Source organism: Aulostomus chinensis, chromosome 4 (assembly GCF_037954235.1).
Source record: "Aulostomus chinensis isolate RoL2024-O1b breed Wild chromosome 4, RoL_Achi_v1.0, whole genome shotgun sequence".
In the NCBI taxonomy this organism is placed as follows: domain Eukaryota; kingdom Metazoa; phylum Chordata; class Actinopteri; order Syngnathiformes; family Aulostomidae; genus Aulostomus; species Aulostomus chinensis.
The window spans coordinates 10,040,248-10,052,043 of NC_141323.1; the positions used below are offsets into that span (position 1 = coordinate 10,040,248).

The following is an 11,796-nucleotide window of genomic DNA, read 5'->3' on the forward strand; positions in this document are numbered from 1 at the left end:
CTGAGTGGCGGAGGACCTTGGGCCAGACCGGCAGAATACTAAACCAGGAGTCTGGGCGTGTGAGGCGGGTGGATGAGCACAGCACTGGTGCAGCAGGAGGAACTCAAAACAATCCCTGCAGAGCAATGAACACTCATGAAGGGAAGGATAAAAACACACTGTATGGCCTCAACACACACACACCACTGTTGCTGGCACTAATCAGAGAGCGGTGTGTTTTTCTCAGCGGTGCAATTCATCAAAGTGACGGCTGCCAGTGAGTCTCAGCAGGCCAGACAGCCTCAGCTAATCAATCATCAATTTACTACCTGCTCTTTGTTTCACTCTCATCTTCGTCGCCATATTCTTAGGACACACACACACACGCGCGCGCGCGCGCTCATTGATGTCTGCATCAACATGTAGATGGCGTCGCTAACACGGTGCAGGTTGGAGGTGTGACGCCCTGATGAAGCTGGCATCAGCGACGATGTCATCAAGGACAACTTGTCAGCTGAAATCCTCAGGTTTTGCAGCAGGAACACTTTGAGTCTCACAGCTGGACGAGCCAACGGCTTCATTTCATTTCTATTCATTTTTTAAAGGGGCAGCGCACTATCAAAGGCAATAGCATGTAAGGCGCTTGTCCCGCCCCTCCTCCACTGTGATTGGACATCCTGCTCCACCTGTTATTATTCTGTAGTAGAAAAAACAACCAGGATTGTTTGTATTTCTGAGTCAGCCAAAACCGTCGTGGTGCCCTTGCTCAATAACACTGGGCAATCTGGATGCTAACCCGCAAACTCGTTTGGACTCATATTTGTTGTATTTCATTCCAACTTTTCAACAGCGTTTCAATCCAAATCTCTGTAAAAACCGACACCCTCCTGTGCGTAGGTTGCTACTAGCTAGCCAGGAGGTAGCATGGAGTTTGTGTCGTGTCTCACGTTCTGTCTTTTATTTTGACATCACCTTCTCATCATGTGCTTCCTGTTTTACGTTGGTGTCTGCGTCTATTCCCATTTCAGGTCACTTCACTTCCCCTGTTGTGAATACTCAGTAAAGAGGTCGAAGAAACCAGACATGGGCGTATTTGTAGAAGCTAATGTATGAGCATGTTTAGCTGGGTTAGCGTGAGTTGGCGCGCCGCTGTCCTCGCCTCCAGGGTCACGTCAGCCTGAGTTTGATTTCATCATCATAATGAGCCTACAAAGGTAACAGTAGTGATTTTGTGTTTCTTTATTGAAGCTGCAATTTATCACTCAGTTAGGAGACTGCATGTGAAAAGGTTCTTATTTGTGGTGGAAACAGAAAATGTTGACTGTTAAAGTATATGAAGATAATTATGTTGGAGTTGTTTTGTCATATAGAACAGATAATAATGTGTAGATAAAGGTGTTGACATGTAAGACGAGGGTTTTTTATTGAATTTGTTGAAGAAACTCTCTTCCTCCCGCTGAGCGAGACAACTGAAGACGTTTCCCTGATTTATTTCTCCTGCTTTCAGAGGAACTTTAATCTGTCTATGGGTTCACAACACCATGAATACTTCTTCTGAGTACTAGTACTGCGTGGCGTCCACTTACAGACCTGTTATGAAGTGAATTGAAAAGCGTCATTAGCAGCAGCTCTTGTCTGCTGGCAGCAGTCTATGAATAAATCGAGTGGTGGAAGGCGTCTAAGGTGCAGCGCAATTAATCTCCCTCAGCAGCGGTGGCGTTAACAAGTCCAGCATCGATGCAAGTGAGATGTTCTATTTGTTCTTTAATGGACTCCAGGAGGCGCTCAATTTGTTTCTCCCATAATTGGAGAGAAGATGAACCCCAAATGTAAGATTCCCTCTGATCAATACTCTCTCTCTCTCCTGACTCTCTGGCCTGTTCCACATGTGAGAACATAGAACGCCGTGTCAGCAAATTAAGTTTGTTGAGGCTTTAATGTTTTTGTCCATTGCACCACACGCTCCAGTTGTTTCATTTAAAATCTCCTTCAAAGAACCCACATTGGAGGGGACGTTCTAGCAAGCTTGTCTCATGTAGAATCACAGAACACTGGAAATGTTCCTTAAACATTCTCTTTTGGTTCTGAAAGCCCTGCAGTTCAAAGTTCTCTTTATGAATACATAGTTTATTTCATGGCCATAATGAAATGTTACAAAGAGAACCTTTGAGACGTGAAGAGAATGTTCCCATATGGTTCTCTGTGGGTCATCTCCATCGTTCTTCTGGGAATGTCAAAGTCAAGAAAGTTCCCTGTACAAATAGTACATTCACAGACGGTTCTGGGAACATCCCCGCTGGTGTAAGGGGCGTCACCTCGAGATGTTCCCACACATCTGTAAATGACGTTACGTGGTGGAACGCTGAAGGAATTTTCAGGGGGTCATTACTACAGGATGTTCCCTCTTGTACGTTCCCGATCAGGTAGAACTCCTCAAGGGGACTTTATTTGAACATCAGTGGAATATACAGGGTGTTCAGTTTACACAAAGTTCCCAGAAAATTTGAGGGCGGTCTAGATGTTCAAGTGTTCTTTAACTAGAAGGGGATCATTATTAGGTGTATTTTCTGGGAACAATCAGAGTTCTGGAACGTACATGGAGCGGTAGGTTTAGGTCTACACTGTGTTGCCAGAACATTTACAGAACCTTTAAGAGACATTACAGGAATCTTTTAGGAGAACAACTAATAAGGTTCTAATCCACTCTTTATTTTGTTTCTTGCATCACTTTCACATGACATCTGTGTGGCTTCAAGTAACTTTCTGGGAATTTTCAACAGGAGACCTGGAACGACCCAGATTCTGTACGTTCCCCTATGACATTCCTTAATGCTCCCAGAACATCCTGAGTGTTCCCTGAAAGTCTGCCACACAACGAAGCCGTGACCTTTAAAAATCTGCCAGTGTTCCAGAACGTTTCAAGATGTGGAGTGACGGGGGGGGAGGGGGGGCAATTTGGTGATGTTCAGGGAACATTCAGAAACGTTTGGGGGGACTTGTTCCGTGAGGTCTCCTCATGAAACTACAGAAACTTTTAAGGAACCAATTGACTTTTTTTGGGTTCTGTTTAGGTCCTTGAAAAAAAGGGGGGTCAGGCAGGAACTTTCAGGAATGCCTCACATTCTTTCCTCTAAGATATTCCTTAACCATTCCCAGAAAATTCTTGACGTTCTCTGAATATCTACAAAATAACATCCCCTTAAGCTCTGAAGAACTAGGAATGTTCTCGAATGACTGAGAACCGACTGTCTCACGCTTAGGTTTGTTATTTGGGATGAAAGTGTTTCCTGGTTATGAAACACTTTATTTTTTCTGTGTTTGAAGAGCACCTGAACGTTCTTTTCTCTCCCATCATTTCCACCTCGTTCTTTCTCTGGAACACAAAACGTTGTGATTCTGTTCCGTCAATGGCGAGGCTACGAGAGACGTGCTCTCAGGGAAGTGGGGAGTGGGTGTTCTGCAGAAAAACAGCTTCATTACCCCTGCGTGGAGTGAATGGAGGGTTTTTGAATAACATCCTGAATGCAGCTCACATTGTTGAATTCACATCCAACTGTCAGACGTTCTTCCATTTTCTCTTTGTGTGAGAAATAACCAGGTTAGACACGGACTCTGTAATGGGTTCCTGATGAATGCGGGCAGAATTCATCTTGGAGGGTTTTCTTGTTTTTGCGGAGGACAAACCCATCAGGGGCAGGTGACGTCAGTTGTTCATCATCTCAGTGCCAACTCTTTATTCGACCCACTTCTTGTCCATCGTCCTCAGAGCCGAGATGAAGATAGAAAACTCCTGCCTGTGAGACCCACGCTAGTTAGCATAGCACAATGAATGGTAGTGTATGGGAAGCGTTAGCATACCATGGCAATGGTTATCAACTTCATTTTCCTCCAGAACTCTGCAGTTTATGTATCTTTCATGTTTATGGCCGTAAAAGTAATAAACACATGAGAAGCACTATTGATTTAAAAAGAGTAAATTAAAATTTACAGTTTGAGTAATAAAAGCAAACACGACGACTGGCTGGAGCTGACAGTCCTCTGATTCTGAGAACCGTGTCAAGGCACATTTGGATGTCGACAAGGACACGGAGCTCTTGTGGAGGGAATCTGGCTCCCATCGTACAGCCACACTTCCTCAACAGCTTCTTTACTTTTCTTTCAAAGCATCCGCAGAATCACATTTATTTACAGGAAAATAACATTAGAAAAATAGTCATCTGAGCAATTACAATGCAATAGCTGTTTCCCAAGCCGCGTACTTCCATACTGCATACTTAAAATTTTCAAATTGAGTATACTAATCATATGATGAGGGTGTGATGCTGTCCCAAATCACAGACTGCCGCGCGGCGCACTTTTCCCTGCGCTTGTCTGTTGATTTCTGAGGCAGTAAAACAGCAACATGAGCGGTCATCGCGCATCGTTACGCCACAATCGGCGCTGGCAACGTGATGTCCTCCTCCTGTTGGCTGAAGGTCAACGGTGTGTAGAGTTTAATTGTGGGATCTGTTTACCAAATCATGTCGGTGACAAGTCATTGTATTTTTCAAACCTGTGTCCACACAGAATTTCAAACTTGTCCCCAGTATTTAATTTAAAGACGAGTCTGTACAAGTCGGTCTGGACCGACTCTCACTACAGCTGCCCGCCGCCATTTTTATCGATGACATGAGTGCAGCGAGTGTCCAGTCGCATACTCCGATTTGAATACATCATCCGGGTACTTTGGAACATGGAAACTCCATAGAAGGAACCTTGGTTGCCTGGGATCACCCCACCGATGGTGGGGGTGCTATTCATGATGCCACCATGCTGTCAAGGATGACTGATGACATGACAGCCGTGATGGCTGATGACATGACAGCCGTGATGGCTGATGAGATGACAGTCGTTATGACTGATGAGATGACAGCCGTGCTGGCTGATGAGATGACAGTCGTGATGGCTGATGAGATGACATCCATGATGGCTGATGAGATGACTGTCCTCTGATTCTGAGAGCCGTGTAAAGGCACATTTGTATGTCAAGGACACAGCGAGATTGTGGATAGAATCGGCCTCCCATCATAAAAACACAATTTCTCAACAGCTTTTTTACTTTTCATTTTCATTCAAAACATCTTCAGCATCTGAAGCGGTGAGCTTAAAAAACATGAAATCTTAAAACAATTTCTCTCACGTTTACATTTTAAATCTTACAGTCCTTCAGGTCCCTTTCCTAAACGGAGCTACACAGGACTCAGTACCTGAGATGAGACAATTTAAACACCCTCTCAGAAAACACGGCTCATCGCAGTGAGCCAGAAGGAGAGGCGGGGCTCTCATTTGTAACGTACTTAGTAAACTGTATTTGGGTTTGTTCTGTGGCATTGAATGCAGTTCTGCTTTGTGTCGGCAGGAACCTTGGCTAAGAAATAAAGACGACGGAGGAGCAAACAGAGAAGGACTCAACCTTATAGAACAGTTTCCCTCCTCTGAGATCTGGTTCTGCCCAGACAGAAGCTGGAACCCATGACGGCATTCAAGGTAAAGATCTTGAGCTATGCAGAAACACACCAGTGGGCTTTTGAATTCTTAGTTCGGCCCAAACCATCAGCGTTGTGGGAGGGATGGTGAACTGATCGTGCGGCACGGTGCTCTCCAGAGTCCTCTCGTGTGTCCGTCCTGACTGGCAGACATCTGATTGTGAACTTACTGTCTCACAAGGGGATAACATGGATGTTGACCGTAGATTTGGGTGCTTCATGCTTCTCTCTCTCTCTCTCGTTTTGTCTCCTTTCAGGACTCGAGCTCATCCTCGTCGTTATTCCCAGGGGCCATCCCTCCTCTGAAGGCTGGGCTGCTTCCTCCCATAAGGAAGCACAAATACCTCAAGCCGCCCAAGGTAATGATCCTGATCCCTGGAGAAGCTCATGAGTGGACCCCTGAATTCTTTTTCAAAATACTTTGATTCCGTTCTTACCTTTTTAGGCCCCCAGCAGCCAAGCGTCTGGAGACCTTTTGGGGGAGGCCACCAACAGTCACACTGAGCTGAGGCAACTCTGCGTTGACAAAATCTCCCTGAAGGAGGTGAGAACAACCACAGAGGAGGTTCCATCCATGGTCAAAGTGATGCTGCTTCTCGATTTGGGAGCTCAGTAATAATACTTGGGTCTCACTGTGTCTCCTCAGGACTCAAGCTCATCCTCAAAGTTTTTGGAAGCCCCAGAGGACATCCCTCCTCTGAAGGCTGGGCTGCTTCCTCTCAACAAGAAGCACAGATACGTCAAGCCGCCCAAGGTAATGATCCTGATCCCCGGAGAAGCTCATGAGTGGACCCCTGAATTCTTTTCCTATCCCAAAGCATGAAAGTCAATCCTTTGTTTCCTCTCTTACTTTGTCAGGGGTCCAGCAAAAGAGCAGCAGCTGAGGATCCCAGCAGCCCTTCTGACCTTCTGAGGAGCGTGTATCTGGACCTCGACTTTGCTGAAGAGGACAGCAACCATCAGGACAAGGTGAGTCCACCCAAGTACAGGAAGTCAAGGGTTTGTTTCAGGCTCTCTCAGGTGATGTGTTCTGTTAAACATGTGGTCATCGGTTCTTCCAGCAGAGTCTCAGCCGCTCAGAAAACGACTTCAAGGACATGGAGATCTCCCTGACCAGCCCGCCCCGAAATGAGACAAGGAGGAACAAGGGTGAGAAGGAGAAGAGACTGTGTCTCCTGAAGGAGGAGCTTCGGATTGAAGAAGAGAACGAAAAAGGGCAGATGTTAAAGGAGAAGGAGAAGAGATTGAGTCTCCTGAAGGAGGAGATGAACAGAGATGAGGAGAATGTAAAGGAGGAGATGATCAAGGACAAAGAAAAGAGGATGCATCTCCTGAAGGAGGAGTTGAGGAAAAAAGAGGAGGAGGAAAAGGAGCAAATGTTGAAGGAGAAGGAGAAGAGATTGCATCTCCTGCAGGAGGAGATAAAGAGAAAAGAGGAGAATGTAAGGGAGCAGATCCTAAAGGAGAAGGACAACAAGGTTCTTCTTTTGAAGGAGGAGCTCAGGAGAAGAGAGGAAGAAGAAAAGGGAGAAATCGTTAAGGAAAAGGAAAAGAGGATGTGTCTCCTGCAGGTGGAGCTGAGGAGAGAAGAGGAGAAAGTAAAAGGGCAGATGGTGATGGAGAATGAGAGGAGACGCCTTCTCCTCCAAGAGGAGTTGAGAAGAAGCGAGGAGAAGGAAAAACAGCATCTGATGAAGGAGATACATGACAGAATGCGTCTCCTGCAGGAGCACCTCAGCCAAAAAGAGGAGGAAGAAAAGAGGCAGATATTGAAGGAGAAAGAGAAGAATTTGAGTCTCCTGCGGGAGGAGATTAGGAGGCAGGAAGAGGAGGAGAAGAGTTTAAAGACGGAGAAGGAGAAGAAACTGAGCCTCCTGCGGGAAGAGATTAGGAGGCAGGAAGAGGAGGAGAAGAGTTTAAAGGAGAAGGAGAAGAAACTGAGCCTCCTGTGGGAGGAGATTAGGAGGCAGGAAGAGGAGGTGAAGAGTTTAAAGACGGAGAAGGAGAAGAAACTGAGCCTCCTGCGGGAAGAGATTAGGAGGCAGGAAGAGGAGGAGAAGAGTTTAAAGGAGAAGGAGAAGAAACTGAGCCTCCTGCGGGAGGAGATGAGGAGGAAGGAAGAGGAGGAGAAGCAGCACTTGACGGAGGAAAAGGAGGAAAGAGTGAGGTAGGAACCATGTTTTAAAGGCCCTGGCCCTCTCAAGAGACACACAAATACGACAACACTCACTGTTGAAGTACCAAAACACGTCCTAGTACTTCAGGTGTTGGATATTCATTCCCCTTAGATACTTCTTTTCTAAGTATGTATAGTTTTACTTAAACAGTTAAAAAAGCCAGTTTGATTCTGCAACACTGGATGTTTGCTGCTCCTCAGGGCTCTGCGCCAGCGCCTCCTGTCTGAGAGGAGAGAGGAGGAGGTCTGCCTGAATGAGGAGTCCAGGAGGATCCTGAAGGACCACCGACAGCCGCAGAGACGGCAAGCCCAGGTCCGTTCCCCCTGCTGAGCTCTGACTCCAGCTGTCAGAACATCATCACACAGACTGAAGAAGAGTTCTCCCTGGACATGAGCACCTAGGCACTGAACCTGACTCTGCTCCTCTTTGTGGTAGAATCAGTCAGAGGGTCCAAGACCCAGCACGTAGTGATTATGTAGCACTAACTGGGTTGTGTGATGTTGTATGTCTGTAATATATTAAAAAAAGGGAGGGGGGCAACACCTCTTCTGCCACTAGATGGCAGTACCCGTGACCAAATCACAACTGAAGCACTTTTGCGCTTCCTATGGGCTTTTCCTTAATTAAGTCTGAATTCTTGCTAGTGTTGTACGTCGCTTTGGACAAAAGCGTCTGCTAAATGAAATTGTAGAATTGTAGAATGAATCCGTCACTGGTACCATCATCAAAACCTCTGATTTATGTTCCTTGTGAGGCTGCAGACGAGGAGGATGAGCCGCTGTCCACAGACGAGCCGCTGTCCACAGAAGAGCCCTGGATAGAGCTGTGGAAGGTCCAGACATCGCGCCTCCAGACCAGGCTGGCACAGATGGAGGACAAATATGACAGCCTGGCCTGCAAAATGAGGTAGAACTCCAGTTCCTGCACCACCAAAAAGGGGCCACATCATTATTCTGACTTGAAACAATAGGATCTCACTGCAGGCTCACAGCTGTGAACAGTTTTTAATGGATCCTGGTCTTGTTTTGTCCCGTCAGTGAGTTGGAAGCACGTGAAAGAGGGACCAGCTCATCCAAGCAAAGAGATATGAAGAAGAAGCAGGCGGCGCCCTCCAGCGCTGACAGGTACACATCACACACGAACACACACCTGGAGGACTCTCCCGGGTCAGGGCCTGGAGAAGAACACCAGCACTGACTCTCTGGCCCAGAGGAGCTGAACACACTCCAGACTGGGAGGCGTACCAGGGCTCGCTGCACTCTCAAAGTTAGAAATAGTACACAAAATAAAAATGGATCCCAGGGATTCATCAGAGGCGGGACGCCATATTTAACCTGTTACACCTGTGTGTCCAGATTCCAGCACTCCAGCCATGCAAACGTGGGATCCACCCATCGGGACCTGAAACTGGGAGGCCTGCTGACTCCGGAGAGGAGGCAGCAGCAGCAGCAGGTAGGAAGGAGGGAGACCACCAGCTGGCCAGGCTTGCTGGAGCCAAGTGTTTGATGAGTGACGATGAAGACTTTTGTACTGCTTTGAAATGAGACTCCACCCAAATAGGTGTTGGAGCTCACGAAGGCAGCTTGGTGTGTTTTCACACCTGGGTCACCTGCGTTCTTCTGCTTTCTCTGTTCCAGCCTCCGTTCCGAGGAGAACATGACGAGAAGAAGAGGACCTGCTCTCTGGAGGCGAAACTGGAGTTGTTTGCAGAGTCCCTGCAGCAGGTCTCCCACCAGGTCAACTCTGTCTGGGCTGCAATGGATGCCTGCACAGGCTGGCCCCCGCATCACCCCACATATGCCCCCCCCTCACAGTGCCACTGTTTTCCGTCGTACAGCCCTGCATCCAGCAGTCTGTACAGCGCCCCCACCACCAGCAGGTTGAGGGCTTATGATGACCTCATCGGTCGCCTCCCAGCTATGACGCCGATGGAACCAATGGTTTCCAGCACCTGGAGCCACCCCCCTTACACTCCTGCCAGGTACCTGCAGTGAACCTTCAATCATGTCTTGCTGGCTGTCTCAGGTGTGTTTCCAACAGTGCTAACGCTGCCGTGTTTCTAGTTCTGGGTTGCAGGACACGTTTGGCAGCCATAAAAGGTGGCTGGACTCTGGCGAGAGCTACAACAGCAGGTACTGGTGAACACTGGAGGCCCAGTGGGCCCATCCACCAGTAACCAGTGTCAGGACCCCCCACGTGATCCCCCCCCGCCCGCCCCACATGAGTGGTGTCCAACTGACAGCAAGAGACCAGTTGAAGTCTGATAGATTGGGCTCCTACGCAGCTGATTTGGCACCTGATGGCTCTGGAACCGACGGGAGGGGTTGAGTTTCCAGTCAGACGTATCACAGTTGTTGTTCCACCCCTTTAACAGGATGGGCTGAGAGAAAAAGTGCGTTAACGTGTGTTTCCGTTCACCACGACCTGGTGAATAAGTCAGGGGTCATTTACCACAGCACAAGAAGAGGCAACACCGATCAGGAAGCAAAGAAGAGGTGGAAAAGCTTCACCAGAGAGCATGCTGGGAGCTCCGGGGACAGACTTCCGCAGACACCAACTCCTGCTGCAGCTGCTACTGCTAACACACATTTCCAGTGTTTTGGTCTGCCGCCGCCATCGCTTCTCCGATGCAGAGGACTGCTGTTGCCAAGGGGGCAGGGGCTTAGGGTGAGGGTTAGGGAAGAGGGCATGGTCCCCTCTCCTGGAGGAGAAAGGGGGTGCACGGTCCCTCCTTCCCTGAAACCTCCCTGGTCCCAAGGAGGTTGGCATGTGCGATGGCGCCTCTGTTGCACCAACCGTCATTCTCCATTTCATATTTTTAATGTTTTTTCTTCTTTTTTTGAATTCTTGGATTTTTATTATTAAAAAAAAGACAAAGAATACAAAAACAAAAAGTGTTTTCAGATGAGAGGATCAGATGTTTTGGTTTCTGGTATTCCAACGGTGGACAGCGCTGTCTTAGCTTCACCCTCACATTTGACACTTGACGTAATCGCCAGGACGGTCGAGGGCGGAATCCCTGCTCAGTTTTGATCACAAACTCCCGACGGCCAGTTTAGAGTCTGGATTAACCTGGTCCCTCTTGATGTCTTTGGACTGTGGAGGAAGCTGGAGTACCACAGAGAACCCAGCAGGAACAGGGAGAACATGGAGACTCACACAGAAAGACCCCGTGCTGCAGCCGGGGCTCCACCCACAACCTTCTTGCTGGGGGCCACAGTGACGACCACTGCTCCACCGGGCCGGCCTGCTTGCAATGTGTTTTGCTCTTTTTAATTCTTGCACTGCCAATACTTCTCGATGTGGAATGTTCCATTTTTCTGGGGTTGTGGTCGGGTTGGGGGGGGTGAGTTTAAATGGGGGGTCATGTTCTCTCCCAGTGTCACTCCAGTTTCCCCCACCATCATAACTATGAAGGTTAGGATTCTGGCAGAAGTCCTGGCGTTTGGGGTTTGTTGGAAACGGCAGTGGTATCACAGTATTTCAGGTGATTGTGATTCCTCTCTGATACTACAGCTTCAACCCCATCACCACGGCGGCTGATTTGTCTCCCCGTGGCGTCCTCTCTCATTAACTCTGCCTTTGTCGCACCTGTTTGTCAAAATTATTAAAAATGGAACTAATTTCCTAGAATCCGCAGGAATCACGTCACGCTCAGATTGACGCTCTTTCATTACAGATGGGAACGGCTGGCTGCCGGCGGATAACGAGCTTCGCCGAGCAGAACAGCCCAATAAGAAACTTTGGAATGTGCAATCAATGTTTCCCGCAGCTCGCCACCTCCGCCGTCTCTCTGATAACCTTCAGGTGTCACACTGGATGTCACGGCATCGTCTCCCCGCTGGTGGAGGCAACGATGAGCTCCGTAAGTGTCTTTCTCATGTAATTCCCAGAGCATTTCCTGTAAAGCCCCAGTCACACCAGCAGCCTCCCCGTCAGCATTCCAGTGTTTTCCCAGGAAGAGGGTCACGGTGGAATGACAGCGCTCGAATGGATTTTCAAGGGAAATCTGTTGTGGCAACATTGTGGAAAAATCCTGGAAAACTGTGAATGTGGCCCTGTGAGGCACTTTGAGTAGCCCTGAGACAGTAGAAGTACTCCAGATACGGAAAAGG

The 11,796-nt window shown here is 48.1% G+C and overlaps 1 protein-coding gene across 2 annotated transcripts; it reads left to right on the top strand.

Annotated features, from left to right (window-relative positions):
• The first annotated feature begins 4,966 nt into the window (after positions 1-4,966).
• LOC147262634 (uncharacterized) lies at positions 4,967-10,997 on the top strand. Of its 2 annotated transcripts, none has more exons than XM_086201684.1 (13): positions 4,967-5,116; positions 5,378-5,505; positions 5,762-5,863; positions 5,950-6,048; positions 6,151-6,258; positions 6,363-6,473; positions 6,566-7,671; positions 7,882-7,993; positions 8,436-8,587; positions 8,719-8,805; positions 9,037-9,133; positions 9,319-9,662; positions 9,745-10,997. In XM_086201684.1, exons 2-13 carry the CDS (start codon positions 5,491-5,493, stop codon positions 9,821-9,823), a joined length of 2,412 nt encoding a protein of 803 aa, XP_086057810.1. In that variant the 5' UTR covers positions 4,967-5,116; positions 5,378-5,490; the 3' UTR covers positions 9,824-10,997. The 2 variants fall into 2 exon arrangements, with proteins under 2 accessions (XP_086057810.1, XP_086057811.1); XM_086201685.1 differs by having other exon boundaries at positions 6,569-7,671.
• Positions 10,998-11,796: the final 799 nt, after the last annotated feature.

Excerpts from the sequence above, each read along its gene's own strand:
- LOC147262634 (XM_086201684.1), top strand. Across the intron at positions 7,672-7,881 it reads GAAAAGGAGGAAAGAGTGAG|GGCTCTGCGCCAGCGCCTCC; the intron begins GTAGGAACCATG and ends GCTGCTCCTCAG. Across the intron at positions 8,806-9,036 it reads GCGCCCTCCAGCGCTGACAG|ATTCCAGCACTCCAGCCATG; the intron begins GTACACATCACA and ends CTGTGTGTCCAG.